Source organism: Xiphias gladius, chromosome 10 (genome assembly GCF_016859285.1).
Source record: "Xiphias gladius isolate SHS-SW01 ecotype Sanya breed wild chromosome 10, ASM1685928v1, whole genome shotgun sequence".
Classification (NCBI taxonomy): domain Eukaryota; kingdom Metazoa; phylum Chordata; class Actinopteri; order Istiophoriformes; family Xiphiidae; genus Xiphias; species Xiphias gladius.
Genome location: NC_053409.1, coordinates 10,866,492 through 10,883,299, shown reverse-complemented (window position 1 = coordinate 10,883,299; position 16,808 = coordinate 10,866,492). Strand labels below are relative to the sequence as shown.

The following is a 16,808-nucleotide window of genomic DNA, read 5'->3' as shown; positions in this document are numbered from 1 at the left end:
TTTTTTGAGCCTCTTAAATTTTTGTCCCATCGATGAAATGCATCTATTCCTAAAAATAAAAACTGTTTCAATGACTTCATGCTCAGAGACTTCAGGTTTCATTGCCTGCCATTTGGTTATGTGCTGCCTTTGGTTGAAGCGGGGCTTCCAGCTCTTCTCATCTCTTCTGTTGTCATTTGAGAATAAACAGTCAGGTCAACAAGACACATTCCTTCCACGTTATGTCGGGGCACAGCAATGCAATACGCCCGACTCTCCTTCCACCCTGTTTTACTTGATGTATAAAAATATGGAAGCATGTAAACAGTTGATTACGGAAGTTGTATATCTAACTAGACTGACTCACTCCAACCACAGGCCAAATGTAGATTAGTATTAGTATTAAGAGGGCAGCCGTGGACACTTAGCATTTCTGTTTTTATTGAAAATATGGGAAACTTCAAGTATGAAACAATATATTTTCTGGAACTGAAAAGTAAAAACGGCTGCTACTGGTCGGTATTTACATGAGGCTTATATCTCCCAAATATACAGTTTCATAAATAATATTCAAGAAAATATACAACATGTTGAGAAAAATAAAGCTCCTGTGATACAGTATGTGAAAACAGTTTTAAAAGCAGCTACAGTGAACGTGGAAGCAAGTTACTGCTGTGGCCACATGTTAAAAGGAAACTCTCTTTGGTGTACGGTCGGAGACTCTGCTGACAACAGAGCTCTCTCGTCGGTGAGACGGCAGCATTCGTGTGGATAAAAGATCAGCCTGTGTGCGTTTAGCTCCTCGTTTCTTCCCGAAACTCCAGCTGACAGTTTACATGGTTAAATGATAATAGTGCTATAGTGATTATAGCAAGGATCACCAACACTGGGTCGGACCCAAATAGATGCATATAATAATACAGTAGGACCTAATCTTCAATTGATACAGGGGACTATATACACATTTTTTACATAAACTACAGTGCAGACAAATACCCAATGTACAAATAATGCAATACACCTTTTTAAAGACAATATGCTTCCCCCTCATTACCCTAACCCATGAGCAATAATATCCCTTTCATGTTAAACTTGTGGCAACAACACAAATCATCACCAAATGTCCCCTGTACTAAAAACATCTTGCAGACATTAAGTTGCATTCTTTTGGGGGAGAAAAGCGGAAAAAGGGACGTTGAAAGGCACTGGATTACTGGCAGATAATGTGACCATGTGATAGTTCCTGATAATAGAAAATGTACATCATTCACATGTTCACGAGCTCGAGCTTAAGCTCTGGAACCTATCCCGTAAGCTTTTCACAAGATTACTTTCGGACATCTTCCCTGAACTCAGGTCAGCAGACTTTGCTGCACAGTCCAGATCATCCTGGGGGAGGTTGTCCCTGTCTTGGAGTTTGCCAGCTGTGTAGCACGTCCTCACAGGTTCCTGAAGGTTCTGTACTTCATGGAGGGGAAGAGACCCGAGCATGTGGTCCAAGGAGCTCCACCTGCACAGCAGGGGCTGAAGCTGGGACTGTGACTGGGGCGGGGGCCAGTCCTTTACTACAGGACACCTTTCAGACTTTGTCCTAGCACAGTCTGTTAGAGCTTTGTGAAGGTCTGAGGAGCTATTGTAATGGTGTGAGCAGCCATTACACATGTCCCTGCAGTACTCCAACGTCCCGATCGTGCAGCTACAGGTTACTTTTGAGGAAGGGGAGGGCTTGGTGTATTTGGAGCGCAGCTCCTGCACATCAGGCCAGTGGAAGGTGTCTGACTGTGAGGTTTGTGGGCTGGTGACTGTGCTCTGGGAGCTGGCACCAGAGCTGGGGGTCTGGACTGGGCTTGGAGAACGCACTTCATGGATGACCGTCTGATCACAAGCGATCAAGGGCAATCTCAGGTTGGGTTTACCTGCATACATACACACAAAAAAACAAAAAAAACCCCAGAAAAACATACAGAGAATGCTTTTCAGTTTGATCCAGACATGAGTTCAAGTGGTAGGTTACTGCAAAAGACAACCAATTGCTTCCTATTTACCCTTTTTCCTCAGCTGCATCTTCTCCTCATGGACAGCAGGCATGTTCTTGAAGCCCTGTTGATTTGCCGTTTCTCGGTTCCTCTGCCAGACAATCGGTCTGTTATTTTTGATGCGCTGGCTGTACTGACGAGCCAGCTGGAACACCTTGTTTTTCATCTTTCCCATGTCTTGTAGGATCTGGTCTTCGTCCATACTCGTTCGGAAGCTAATGATCTTAGGTAGCTGGCCATGGGTGACATGGTTCTTTTCTTGTGATGCAGGAGTCTTACTTTGCTTAGAGTCCTGACCAGATCCCACCTCTGTTGCTGGAGAGGTTGTGGTAGGCGATGATATGGAGGAGCTATCTGAGGCAGTGCTTATTTCCGACTCTTCTAAAATCTGAGCTGGTTGTTTGCTGGTTTTAACATGTAAAGTGTCTAAGCTGATATCCTTTGCTGCTTCTAATCCTGAGCCATTAACCTTCTCTTCTTCAATCTGCTGGACTTCCTGGCTCTCCTCCTCCATTTCCATGTCTTGCCAAACCTTGAGCATGTCTGATGAGGGTCCGAAGTCTTCTTCTGTGGTCGAGACTTCAGTGACGCTCTGAGATCTAGTCTTGGCTTTCACTGCTCTCTGTGGTTCAGTTTTCTGTCGAGTTTCAGTGTTTCGACTCTTTTCTAATCCAGGAAGATCAAACACAGACCAGGAAGTGGGCCGGTTCTGAGAGAGGCCTTTCCTGTGGACTGGGACGGCCTGCTCCTGAGGAACACCGTTCAGCTGTCGGCTCAAGTGTCTGACCAGACCGGCTGGGATATAGGAGAGACTTTCCCTGCGCTTGATGCTGAAGTTAGCATCCTGGTGTTCAGCGTGCTCGTAGTAACTCCTGATCTTGTGGATGAGGAGGCGATCTTGTTTGGACAGAGTGGACCTGCGTTCTCCTTCAATGAGGGTGCCCAGTGCAGGTTCATATGCAGGTGTTGACAGATCAGCCACTGAGGTCGCCTGAGGCTCAGGGGTAGATCTGGCTGACATTTGTGTCTGTTTATCTAAGTCCATGCAGGCCGATGGGCTTTTGAAGACGTCGCAATCTATTGATGGCGAGGGGCAGGCGAGGGAACCCAGGTCCTCTGAAACAAGACTGCTCCGTCTGGACAGGCTGCTGATGAAGCACTCGGCTATCGCACTCGCCTGGTCCAACACAGATGAAGGTAAGATGCTTTTATTGTCTAACACATCCTCTTCCTCCTCTGAGAGCTCCCCATTTGTCAATATACTCGTCTCCTCCACTTGGAGGCCAGAGGAATCACTCCCTCCTTCTTCTTCTTCTACAGTGTCTCTAGAAGTATCCTGAGGTTCTGGGGTGTCAGCGTCTCGTTGGGCAGGGGAGACGGGAGACTCAGGACACTGGGAGTAATGCACCTCCAGCTGATTGCACTTCTTTGCTTGAGGGACACAGTCCAGAGGGCACAGCTCCTCCACATTGACCTGAAACATGATATGAGCGTTTGCAAAGTGGGATGTAATGAGTAAAAGAGACATTATGACGGCAGGCACTCTACATTCACCATTAACGTAATGGACCTTTTCAAAGTCAACCAGGCAGTCTAATTGGAAGCATCCACAATTTACGATGCATGGGTTTTATCTTATGAGGCCCACTTGAGCATTATTAAAGTGACCTATTTCTATGTACAATAACGAAGTGTGGTAAAAATTGCAAAAACACTATCATGCATTTGCAGCCTGATTGCTAATTACTGATTATTGCACCATTTTTGTTCATCTTGGAGAGTCTAATGCTGAACACGGTGATGTCTGCGGCTCTAACAGCGTTCAGAGTGCGGATGTCACCCTTATCTGCCATTAATCTAAATTTGTTTTGAGGTGTTGCCTGCTCTTTCGGAGTACCTGCAATTGCAAAAAGTGCAGCTCTGAGCTGTGTGGTGGAGATAAGGTCAGGAAGACTAACAACCTATACTCTGTTCAGATGCAGGAGCTGTTTCGCAAAGTTACGTTGAGAATCAGCTAAGAACGGCACCTGGCCTGCAAATCAAATGTTGCCTTCCTCAGTGGGAGTGCTGACCACAGGGCAGCAGCATGTGTGTGTGTATGGCAATTTAATTCACATGAATACAAATATACAGCAGGTAAAAATATAGCGCCAGGCATGATTCAAATAGGCCAAATAGAAAATAACAACAGCTGCAAATACACTGAAAGAGTGTCATTCAAAATGTACAATGGTTAGAAAATGGGCTTAGCACCATCTAAGTGATACTAAGGGTATGAGGATGGATTTCACTTTGAAACAATGAATACATATCACATGTGGCCTCAGAGACACGTGTGGAAATGAGGCAGAATGGATGTGTGTATAAACATTTTACAAGGCTTTATTAACTACCTGTGTAGTGAGAGTTTCTTTCGTAGCCACATCCACATATTCTTCCTCCTGCCTGCGAGTTTCTGCCTCCTCTTCCAGTGTAGTTTTCAGTTCAGCCGTATCTCTGTCGTGATCATCCTGAAAGCGCGAAACACGCCATTAAACTGAGAGTTTTTATTTTAAATCCTCCTACAGAGATCACACTGTGAGGCAGCGAGAAGCAGAAGAATCTCTCATGGTGGACAAACGTTTCCCAGACACTTAATGTGTATCCAGGTCACCCTTGAAATACCCACTACAATGGTTTCAATAAAAGTCTTCCAATTGAAATGACATGTATTAATACATACTTAGAAACAATACTGGTAGAACAATTAACCTTAACAAAGACTTTCTAATTCTGAACATTCAGAGGGTAAATATGATTAGAAAATACGATTACCAAAGAGCAAAGCTCTTGCTATTATAATAAGCATTTGATTAAATGGCTACATTAACCTTTCAAGTCAAATAACATTTAACAGGGCGAATTAAGCCACTGGTTCTAATGCAAATGCAGGCACTGTTTCAACAGCATGAGCTTCAACATCAATCATGTCCCAAAAACACAATTAGGAAACACAGCACACAATAACTGGAAGTACACAGATGAGGAAAACATGGAATCACAGGAGTAGAGTGCATGCACAGGGGGATGACCTTCAACTCCAAAGCAAAAACAATACAAGCAAAGACATGCACCAACTTTAACTTTTAAGTTGCACCCATATGTCCGTAGAGTTCACTGTTAGCAGTTTGGGAGAACTTCAGCGCATGCACTTCAACAGCATCTATTTGACCTGGGGCATTCAATGTGCACAGTGCAAATGGTAGCAGGTGTTAGTTGGTTCTTATTATGAAGAAAAAAAAGGGAGGGACGAGAGCCAGTGTAGGAAAAGTGTAGGAAAAGAGTGGCAGAGAGTACTGGTAAGCCGGTGGAATGGAGGAGGAAATCGGAAAACCCGTGGGTGGCAGAACCCCTCACCGTTGTGAAGTGAGTAGAAAGCAAAGCCCTGGCTCTATAGTGCCAGCAGGAGATGGCTGCCAGCACTGAGCTGGCAAAGTCGGCTACCTGGTCGTCTCCCATCAGTATATCTTCCTTGTAACTCTCCCCCTCCTCCTCCTCCTTTGCCTCCTCTGCCTTTTCCAGCTCCAATCCCCCCTTACTGGGTGAAGGGCCCAGTTGCAGGTCACTGTCAGTAGGACTTAGCTGCTCCAGAGAGTCCCTTCTGGGAATTACATCGTCCGCACATGGCCTCTCAGCCTGGGGCTCGCCGAGACTGGAGGCCAGCGTACTGACACTAGTGGCTGGCTGAAGGGAGCACCTATCCCCCAGCAGTGCACCCTCACTGTCTGCATGCTGTAGCGTGAAGTCATAGACATGTGGTTTGTTATTGCAAGGCCAGTGCTGGAGCCATGTTTGTGATTGCAAGGCTGTAAATGGGATGGAATTATCATATAGCTGCTTTAGCCTTGAGTGAGATATGATTTTATGTAATCCAGGGCAAGTCAAAGTACTGTATGTTCTGTAAAAGGTCTCATTTTTGGTTAGACTTATTTCGCAATTAGAATGTAAAGTTTGAACTGCTGAGTAAAAACTGGGTAAATCATATCTCACCACAGCAAACTGACCTAAATAAACTGCTTTGCTACAACAGAAAGAAAAAGCTTATCAAGGTTTATGAAAAGACAAAATTTGGATTTCAGACGCTTACCTTCAAAACAGCTGTAAGGAGAACAAAGATAAACAAGAGGATGAGAGATAAACAAATGAGAATGTCAATAACTCGGTAAAAAAGCATGTCCAAGTCAAATGTTATAGGACAAAAAAGCTCAATACCACATACATCTTATACACCCAGGGTCTGGGCACAATCTCTGCCTCCACAAGCAAGGACTGAGTGAGGCAGTAGTTAGTCTGGCCCAGACTTAAGGGAGGCCTTTTAATTAGATAAATACCAATTAGAAACATCTTCCTCTCAGAGGCTCAAACTGGACAAGATCCAATTAGCCAGGATGTGATGACCTACTCCCTCACCGAGATGTGACGGATGACATGAACATTGGTTCTTTATTATGTTGGTTCGAAAAATTGATCTGGACTGGGAGCAAAAGAGAACCGGGGACAAGAAAACAGAGGTTTCTATTTCATAATGGCGAATTAGAATAGATGAGAGCAGGAAGACGCGCAGATCTGAGGGCAAGGCTGAATCTAACTATTGAAAAGTGCTTGTGTATGACAAAGCCTTGGACCAATGTGGCATATAATTAACTTCATTATGGGCGAGGCCAGTGAAGTGGGAGCGGGAGTGAGTGTGTGTGTCGTTTGATCTATTTTCCAGGTGTCTTTGTGGGAGAACAAAGCAGAAGTGCAATGGAGATGCGGAAAGCTCTTCTTCGACAGGCACAAAATAACCTTGGTTAGGGGACTGTGACGCCACTGATAGCCCCCAGAATGTGGATAAAACTGATAGATTGTTAATAAATCTGCCCTTTTGTCTGCCAAAACCCTACTGAACATCCAGTGATAGTAACAAAATCCCCATCATGTACCAACCTTTTGTGCTCCTTACGATTTGTTTTGCAGGCTCTAAAAAGGGAGAAATTGAAAATGGGACAACTCATTTAGAGGTGTAAGTGACAATTAATGATTAACAAAAATATTCTTTTAATTTTACAAATACGTTTTTTAGCATTACACCATATAACTATAACAAACAGATACAGGGAGCGATGTTCGTGTGCGACTTAAGGGATACAAGATGAGGAGTCTTTTACCCGATCTCCTTCTCCCCTTTCGTCCTCCAAGATGGAAGTCGTCAGCCTGGCAGGACTCTGATTTCTTCAGCCTCTCTGGACTATAGTGGTACTTCCCTGGATCTAGGCAGTGAAAGGACATGTCGTTACATTCAGAGCCGCAATTACAAAAAACAATTTTCTCCACGTCGATGGATAGGTTATGGGCTACACCTTCCTGGTAAATTAAACAGCATTCTATATTTTCCACTGAAAATGAACCATCCTTCTCTTTTGTAAGCAGCATTGTCGGTTGCCATGGAAACAGGTAAATTAGTCTTAGCATAACAAAAGTTAGTTTATCTGTAGCACTTACAGTTTGAATTGTCCAGGATGGCATCTTTTGCCTTTAAAGAAAAGAGACCGTGTGTTTTAATAAAAAGGCAGGGCTTTAGTAGCTAAGGAGAAAGAACGTCTGCTTGAGGGACGATGTTGTTTACCTTCTGGGGGACGATGGTGTTGTGGTTCTCAAGAATGAGCCTCTTAATGTGATGAGCCCAGAGACGCTTCTCTTCTACTGACCTGGCCTGGAACAACAAGCACTTGTCATTTAGAAAGTCATTCACAGTAAAAAATAAAGTTACACCAGATACATGCATGCATACAGAACATAAAACTAACATGTACAAAAAAAGAACCTCATTCCAACATGTTTTCATCAGGCAACAGCAGGTGTTTTCTGATATTCCAGAACAGCTGATTGAAATGCAGTAGTGTGTGTTGTGTAACTGTGCTGCAGAGAGAAAAATGTTGACAGTTACTGGTGTTCACATTTACCTGTACTGTGTGCGGTTGCTTGGGATGCTTGAAATGGATGACACTGAAGAGCAGGGGATCCTTGGCACTGTCGAGTAGCATTAGGGTAGAGCACTGCAACCACAATGAATGTAGACATGTAGCTGAGGCCTCACCTAATTTAATTTGCTAGCTTATTAAAACTATGTCTTTATGATATAAATCTTGTGTAATTTAACAGAAGATATGATCTTATTTGGCTTTCTGTTCTACACAGATATTGCCGTTTTCCCTCACCCACATTTTTTAAACGATTAAAATCAGTAATCAATGAAAAAAATGTCAAAAACCATACCGAGATGTGGATCTTGTAGACATAGTGTTCCCCTCTTTTCTTGGTAATGAGGAGCATCTTTTCGAAGAGGAAGAGTGTTCGGGTGTTCTTGGCCCTAAGGACATGAAAGGTGCCCTCCAGCACCAGCTCTCCATAGGTGGTCAGGTCAGGACCCTTCCAGTTGATCAGAAGAGACTGTATCTCCTGCAGATGCACATTAAAGCACATACCCCCAAACACATACTCTCAGCCATGTTCTATTCAGCATGAAAGAATATGAATGCCAGCACAGTGTCAGCTTTTATTTGTAGTCCTTATAAAACACCTGTACAAAGAGAACTGTGAACAGGCCACTCACTCAATGACACAAACCAAGGAAATCATTAAAAAGCTGTAGCCCTGGCCTAACACTAAAAGGGAGGGCTACAGGTGAGTAGATATATACCAAATTGTGAAGGCTCATGAATTTGCTTTGGACAACTTGTGATTGACAATTTTGATCTTTTTAATACATATTTATGCAAGAGATAAAAGTCACAGAGGACTGCCCTGTTGAGAAAAGCAAATATATGGAGTTAAACCAATGAAAGAAATTACTTTGGGCCCTTCAGAGCCACAGAAGAGCAGACGGGGTTACAGCATCACTGGACAAATGGAGGTACATGAGAAAATCAGAAGGTCTCTGAAGTCCTCTGAATTCAGCTTGACTGAGTGTGTACTGTAGCGTATGTAAGCTCTACATTTCAATGATATAAATGCGCCTTTTTAAAAAGGATGTTGACATGTATGCATGGTAATTCCATCTGACCTGCACTCTGACAGCATGTTCATGTTTCCTCTTCATGTCGTTGATGTACCAGGCCACTCCTGTCATGGTGTCTATGGCTTCCTGAACAACCTCATAGCCCTCCTCGTCTGGATCAAAGTGCTTAGCAATTTCCTTTAAAAGAAATCAGGGACAGTTCCGACTTCTGATGAACTAGTTAAAGATGTGCACCCATATCAGTCTTTTTGTGATTGTTCTGTTGTCGCTTTTACCTTGTAAGATACTAAATAGCTTTTAGGTTCTGGGCCCTTCCTTTATCATTTATCAAATTAAAGGACTGGAAAAGGGACAATCACCCTTTGGTTGAATTTTTTACCATTTACCACTCATAGGGTTTATACAACGTGTAACAAGCAGTTACAAAATATCCTTGAAGTAAAGTTGTGTTGAGGCAATGGGACCACTGAGGAAATTCTGTACCTGCAGCAGCAAGTGATATTTCAGGATCCTCTGAACTGGCTTGAGCAGGTAGGAGCCTAAAGGGAGGGAGCGCTTCAGAGCAGCCTGCCGATCCCTGAAGAACTTGGCTAAAGTTTTACTCCTCATGCAGTCGGTCAGTGCTGCCACTGAGCTAGAGGACAGCAGACAATGACATTTATTAGCTCATTAAAGCATGTTACATGTATCATCACCAGCATAAGGTTATTTAAAAAGAAAATTTTCTAGCAACTTACTTGGGATAGTTGGTGCAATACTGAGTGTAGATTTCAAAGTATTCACTCTGAGGAGACAAAGACAGACAAACACATCAATAACGATTGTTTCCTTGAGGAGCTGATATTGCTTTGAGGAAGACAGTTATACTCACCTTATCTACAAAGCATCTAGCAATGGCCACAGGGTCATTCTCACACATGTCCAAAGACTGCAACAGTTCACTGAAATGCAACAGAGAAAAAGTTCAGTGTTAATGGACATGCTAACCTAATATCTATGTCAAGGAAGGAATACAAAAGCAGAAGTAAACCACAAAGGAAGGAAGAAAAGAAGGAAGGAATAATGATCAATGCTGCCGTCAATAAATCAATGCTATAATTTTTTTCTGTGGTACTAACATCTATTTTTGCTTTGAGTGAGATTTGACGTTTGTTAAGAAACATTGCCACTAGAGGGCAGCATACACTGTTAAACAAGAACCTTGTTTCATGTTCGTACAGAGCGTGAGAAAATGCGTTTGACTTGAAATGATCCATTAACAGTCCAATCTGTGAAAAAAAAAATGCAACTATACAAAAAGCCTAAACATGGCAAATACTCTGCACGTCAGCTGTGTAGCTGACACAGCAATCAAAATATGAGAATCAAACACAATTCATCACACTGCATTCCATAACTTAGATCAAAGACTATGTGGCTTGACTGAAACCGACTGTAAGTAAATATGTCAACATGTTCATGGTACAATTGAAAGAAAAAAAAAAAATAAATAAAAATTAAGGTTTATATTAAACGTGAGTTTAATGGACATGCCCAGAGTCTCCGTTAGCAAGACATCTACTGTACATGAGATGGTTGACATGATCCTGAAATAGTGAGTAAATAAGGTGACTGGGCTTGTTATTTGTTTAAATGTCCCCAAAGAAACACTAAAGAAATACTAATCTCTCTTAAACCAAAAATCTGGTCCGGGCAGCCTCCTCCAAATTGGCACAACTCTGTTGTAATATTAAATAAACATGTGGTACCTATTCAAAAGCCTACACAAACATTTCTCTACCGAAACTATACTGCAATAAAAGTCAGTATTGGCACGGCTCTCTGAATAGGGCAATACATGGCCCTTTGAATCCAAAATCTGTCAAACTCTCTTGTACAGCTGGGTAGAATTTTACTAAAAACTTATAAGATTAAAATCATCTCCATTTGTGGTTCACAGCTGTATGATAGCCTTGACATTACCAGGGAGGCTCCTCACTTTAAGAGGAAAGACGAACATTAATGTGTGTTTTTTCAAGCAAGCGTGGTCAGCAATGAGCACTTGATGACATAAGATGATTAAATGTAAAACCAGCTGCACCACCGTTTCCCTGGCTTGCAAGTGGGTTTACTGGAGAGTGTGTTGCTTCATTGTCCCTCCCTGCATGAGCTTTGAGTCACTGAATGAAATAATAGCAGCAAGTAAAAGAAAAGCAGTTGGGCGTCATGAATTCTTAGCATTCTTCATATTCCCCGTTATTGAACAACAGAATAATAAATACATACACATCAAAGTACATGAAAATATTCCTTGCTCAAAGGAATTGTACAGGGAAGTAATTACACCAATGACTGATCACAGCCTCTGCTGCTATGCCATGAGTCCACTGTACATTGTCTTTTCAATGATTATACAGTAGGTTGACTGTACTCTCTTAGACCTGTAAGCAAAACTACAAAATAAAAATAACTAGAGAAGAAATTACGCTGATTGGTGTGTGTACATTTGGAGGTGATGCCGTACCTGTTGAACTCATAGATGTCCTCTATGTTACCAAACAGGGCACACACTTGCTCTGGCTGTATGGGAAGGTGGTTCATATCGATGATGTGAGCCAAATAGTCCTGGAAAAAACAGTAAATACAGCTCATTTCAATATCTGTTGACATCGTAAGGGTTGACTAGTATTCAGGCACTTGCATTCCTACCTGCAGAGGGAGCATGCACAGAGAGAAACAACTTTCTCCTTGTATCCTTCTTATATCCACTGTGATGAGTGATCTATTTTCTCATGACATTTGATTTCTCCAACTGATTGTTACAGTTCTAGGGCTATGACATGTCTTTTAATGTTCATAAAGAGACAATCAGGATTTCAGGTTTTTTCTGTCTTAGAAAAAGCAAGATTATTAATTCACAAGTAAGTTTTAAAGGATCCTTAAAAGGATTTGTTCCATAGACCAGGGGCCAGGGTGACTGTCTGGAGGAGGTTCTATTGTACCCAGACCATAAACATCAGAACAGCCTGTTCCCCTCCCAGGACCCAATTCCCCCTGGACCTCAGGAGTATTCAGAAGGAGATAAAAATATCTAAAAACACAGAAGCTAAATATGCCAACATCTGGATGACTGCCCTCTCTCTTGGTCAACTGCACATTCGTGCGGCATACAAACAACTCCAAACAAATAGAGGAGTAAGCTGACAAGAGACAAACATGCATACACGCAGTGACTGTATGATGAGTCTACCAGTAAACAGCTTGTACACACACCCTGCCTCCCAGATGATGTGGTGCAAATACACACACACACACTCACACACACTCACACACAGCAAGCCTGCCTGGCAGCCCAGATTAAGGGTAGAGTCATCACATCGCACAACTGAATGAACTGCAGTCGGTCATGGATGGAGAATTCCAATGCAGTGAGAGAAATGCTGATTTGAAGTCAGCAGGGCGTCTCATAGTGTCCTATGGAAAAACTCGCCACTATTGTTACATCATATACCCGTGACCTTTAGCATAGCGTGAGAGATTAAATGCTATGTATGGAGTCTCCCAGCTTCCAGTGCTACAAGCTTTATTTAAGAATAAGCAAGGCTGGTTTGCCTTTGTAGGACTTTTATGGGACCGATTGGTCAAATCAAAAACTCTTATCAAGAATTTAATAAGAAGCGTGATGTGTTGGACCGGCTTTTTTTCTGAATCCCATAAGCACTATCCACATTCTTGTTTAACAATTCTTCTAGGTGTGTTCATGCCAGGTGTTGAGGTTGTATTTAGACATGTGAGACCAGCTGGGTCAAACAGCTGTTCTCAAAACTTTATTCCATGCGTAGACAGTTAAGCGTAACAGATCTGAGGGTGAGTGATAAACTAGATCTAAAGGCAAAGTGGACATAGCTTCAACAGCTGTTCGAGAGTTCAGTGTAAATATCAAGGGGAAGCTCTGAATTAGTTTGCTGAAATAACAATGCCAAAATGAAGGAAGGGTTTCAAATATCTCTGTCAGATTCAAGGCTTGGTATGAAATTAAAATGAGCTGCGTGGAATCTATTGATTGAAGCCATACTGTAATCACAAAAGGACACATCTGTACTGGACTGTGTTCCCAAACTGTAGTCTAAGGAAAAACCAATTGCTCTCCTTTCATTTATGTTATTCTCCAGTTGGTGCAAAGATGGAGGTGTTTGTGTTGGCTGGGAGGGCCTGAGAGCTCAGGCTGTAGCCCGCTGCAGGGCCTGTGTGACTGAGGCCAGACAAGGCAGGGCTGCTGCTCCTGTCAACTGAAATAGTTTTAAGTCCTGGAAGTGTTTGTCTGGAGCAAGTCGTTATTCAAGTTGCAACGAGAGCAGCACTCCCTTCCACAGCAACGGCTAGACGCCAGCGCAGTCGGAGACAAGGTGAGGAGAGGTGCTAGCTGGTTTACTGCCAGTCAGTCTCAGAAATGTCTCACGTGTTAAAGACATTACCAGCAGTGCAGTGGAGATTGGTTGATAGCGCAGTGCTCCTGTTCTATGCAAGGCAATGGAAGACTGAAGGCCAGGGAGGTTTCTCAGTCTGGAAGTTGTTTCCAGACTACAAAGGTAGAAAAGGTGATAAGAGATAAGTGGTCTGTTGAGTGGTAAAATCATCCCTGGCCCATTTTCCATGCTTCACATCTCTGAGATGACTTTCTACTATCTTTGGCTAAGATCATAGAGCCAAAGTTTCCTGCCATGAAAGACCTGTACTGTGTCCCAGTTTTGTTTGAACTCCAGATATGAGCACGGTCCCATAATCCTAGGCTACAGGCTGTAAACTTTTACTGCACTGTAAATACACAGAATGGTTTATACAAAACATTAGGACCAGATCATAAACTCCACAGCCTTCATCTCGATGAACTAGAAATTTATAAACAAAGAACACAATTGCCAGATGTCAAGCATGCATTTTTGTCAATTGACTGATTTGTTTAGAAAGCAGGAAATCCGAATGGACCCTGGTAATGAAAAGAAAAGAAAAATCCTTTGGATGTTTTAAAGTACCAGACTCATTTGTGGCCACAAAGAGTTGCTTGGAGCACAGTAGGCATTATTTGCTCTCAATGGCCGTGGAGCCCATTTCCACTATTTTGGCTCCTGGCTGGCCAAATTCAGTAAATCACCTCCAGAGAGTGCTGCAGACATTAAGTCATAGCAGCACATTAATCCAAGTCAAACATGTGCTTTAAATACACAGAATACTGATGATTTACTCACTATAATATCAACGATTGGCTCACAGTGAATACTTGGCTGAAAGTGAAAAACACCAACTGTAAACGGAAAATTCAATCTGAGTACAGTCAGCTTAACCCTGATATCCACTCACCTCCACAATGCTGCGCAGGTCCTTGACATACATACGCTCTGTCTCAATGATCTCCATGACAACACGGTCCACATAGGTCAGCTTCGGGTTGGGCGCCATGGTGTCCTTGACGACAGGCGAGGAAGAGATGTGAGGTATTTCACCTCTTGCTTTTATGTTGGAGGTGGCGTTGTTGTTGTTCCACTGGTTGCTGGTCACCCTGGGCTCCAGCCGTTCCTGCCAGTGGCCCCTGGAGCTTGTGAGGGTGAGACTCTGGTCTCCAGCCTGATCTCCGGTACATTCAGCTGGGCTCAGCTCCAAGTCTATGTCCTCCCCGCACGGTATGGGCGGGGTGGTAGAGGAAGGAAGAGCAATGGTGCTCCCAAAAAGGCTATGACTATCACGGGATGAGCCAGAGGACAGGGTGGACACCAGGCTCATTGGACGTTCACCCTCTCCATCCAGTGGCTCCACACATAGCCGGCTGTAACAGTCTGGGCCCAAGTCAATGTTTGCCTGGTCATGTTCACTGGTGAAGAGGGGCAAGGACAACTGAGGAGATTCTGGGACAGGTGAGAAGAACACAGGTAGAAGAGTCAGAATTTGAAAGACAATGCAGAGAGTAAAACGGTGTATTTAAAGGCAGCACACTTGACATCCTGAGACACTCCAAATTATAAAACTTATGGCTACCTGAAGAGGGTGAGTGCTTCTTACTCCAAAGAATACGTTTTGGATCAAATATCCCTTTGAAACACTAGCAATTGCTTTGGTTAAATTTTAGTTTTTTACTTTATTTATTGGAGGAAACTTTCTATGCCTGCTCTTTTCAAGCAATGTCATCAATCTTATTTATACATCTGCATATCTGCCCTGTAATTTATGCCTGTAACTTGTCTTTTGCTGATGTCTACTATGCAGCTGCACGAAAGGGGTTTAAGTTACCTTGACATAGCTGAGATGGAAATGCCAATAGTAAACAGTTTGACTACCCCTTCACAGAGCTCATTGTTTTGTTAATTCTTCAACCTTGAAATTACCTGAGCCATAAAACTCCAAAAAGTGTGACGTTCAGAGTATTGGGGTTCTCCTACAAAGCTGCCTCAGTTTACTTTTTGTATTTTATCCTAGTTATCAAAGTTTACAAGGACTTTGTTTTTAAAAAAATCGACTGTTAACATTATGCACCCTTTTCTACAATGCTGTTACTGACCAGACGCGCTTTTGAAATGTCTTAATGGTTGTCTTCTCTTACCAAGTGGGCACATAACAGCAATACTGCATGACTGAATTAAGATGCTGCCTAGGGACAACTTCAGATAAATAGAATTCCGTAAACGTTCAAGCTACATTGAACAGACTACTATCCAAGAATCAATAAAAGACAGCTCTGAGCTTTGTGTTTCTACTCCCAGGCTGAGACACTGAGGGGTGGTTTACAGTAAAAGGTTTTGGTCAAATCATTACTGACATGGCCTAATTGCAACACTGCATATTCTATGGAAAACCCAGCCATTTCCTCTTGTTCTCCTGACTGCTGAAGGCTGAGCCTTGGAAAAACAGAGAGAGGGAAAATTGATGAGAAGAAAAAAAAAAGAAAAAAAAAATCAGGGAAAGGGAGCTTTGTTTATATGTCTTTATTGAGCTACGTCTGAATTCAAGAGAAATGGAATCCATATTCAGTTTCACATCCTTCCTGGCCAGATGGGGAATTTTCCTCACAAACGTTTCCTAAATATATGAAGTCATGGTGTTGTGAGAATTGGGCACTGAGTGGCCACTGTGCAGAGAGCTCCATTTCCTTAAATATTTGCAGGGCAAAGGGGTCAAAACCATTTTGCTCAGCTAAAGAAATGGAGCTTTGTCATGTAATTTAACTTCAGACTAATAAATTGAAAGCAACGAGGCACAAACCATCATTACGCTCAATATTAAGTGAAATCGTTCAAGTAAGTGCTATTGCCAAGTGGGGATGAAGAGCATTATTTGGTGTTGATAGCCAAAAGATGTAGTGTTTGACAAGCTTTAAACTAAATATGTTCATCATTAGATGTGCATTGATGGTCAGCAGCCCAAAGCTGGTAACACAAACCTGATGCTGTAGAAAAAGGGTATTTTATCACTCAAGAGACTATAATCAAATTGATTCACTTTTAACAAGCGTGTCCACTTGACGTACAGTATCTAAATATATAAACTTCTATAGAGAACATACAAGTTTTTACAGCTCTCCTTGGAATTACATATATTAAACAAGCAAAATATTTCACAGGAGAACATGGGAAATGCCTAGAGTTAGCGAGTTAGTTAGATTGATAAAGTCTTGAGAAAAGTGTGACATGCAGCTGGATGCAGGGCTTCACGTGAAGAATCAAACTGCCTTTTAGTTTATTCAGAACCACACACACATACACCTCTTGGCATCCTCAAACTTTCCA

General features: G+C 42.5%; 1 protein-coding gene across 3 annotated transcripts in view; it reads right to left on the bottom strand.

Moving 5' to 3' along the window:
* Window positions 1–400: 400 nt before the first annotated feature.
* Window positions 401–16,808, bottom strand: part of LOC120795274 (pleckstrin homology domain-containing family G member 3) — a 30,745-nt gene continuing 14,337 nt past the window's right edge. Inside the window, exons 3-19 of one of the 3 annotated variants that reach the window (XM_040137050.1) lie at window positions 14,392–14,933; window positions 11,558–11,658; window positions 9,926–9,995; window positions 9,792–9,838; window positions 9,538–9,688; window positions 9,100–9,231; window positions 8,313–8,495; window positions 8,000–8,092; window positions 7,663–7,749; window positions 7,539–7,569; window positions 7,205–7,306; window positions 6,984–7,016; window positions 6,142–6,152; window positions 5,412–5,786; window positions 4,409–4,525; window positions 2,025–3,489; window positions 401–1,895 (exon numbers count right to left, since the gene is read on the bottom strand). In XM_040137050.1, coding sequence (XP_039992984.1) covers window positions 1,255–1,895; window positions 2,025–3,489; window positions 4,409–4,525; window positions 5,412–5,786; window positions 6,142–6,152; window positions 6,984–7,016; window positions 7,205–7,306; window positions 7,539–7,569; window positions 7,663–7,749; window positions 8,000–8,092; window positions 8,313–8,495; window positions 9,100–9,231; window positions 9,538–9,688; window positions 9,792–9,838; window positions 9,926–9,995; window positions 11,558–11,658; window positions 14,392–14,933 — 4,181 coding nt within the window. In that variant the 3' untranslated portion in view covers window positions 401–1,254. The remainder of the gene's footprint in view (window positions 1,896–2,024; window positions 3,490–4,408; window positions 4,526–5,411; window positions 5,787–6,141; window positions 6,153–6,983; window positions 7,017–7,204; window positions 7,307–7,538; window positions 7,570–7,662; window positions 7,750–7,999; window positions 8,093–8,312; window positions 8,496–9,099; window positions 9,232–9,537; window positions 9,689–9,791; window positions 9,839–9,925; window positions 9,996–11,557; window positions 11,659–14,391; window positions 14,934–16,808) is intronic. The other 2 variants (XM_040137051.1, XM_040137052.1) reach the window with 2 other exon arrangements.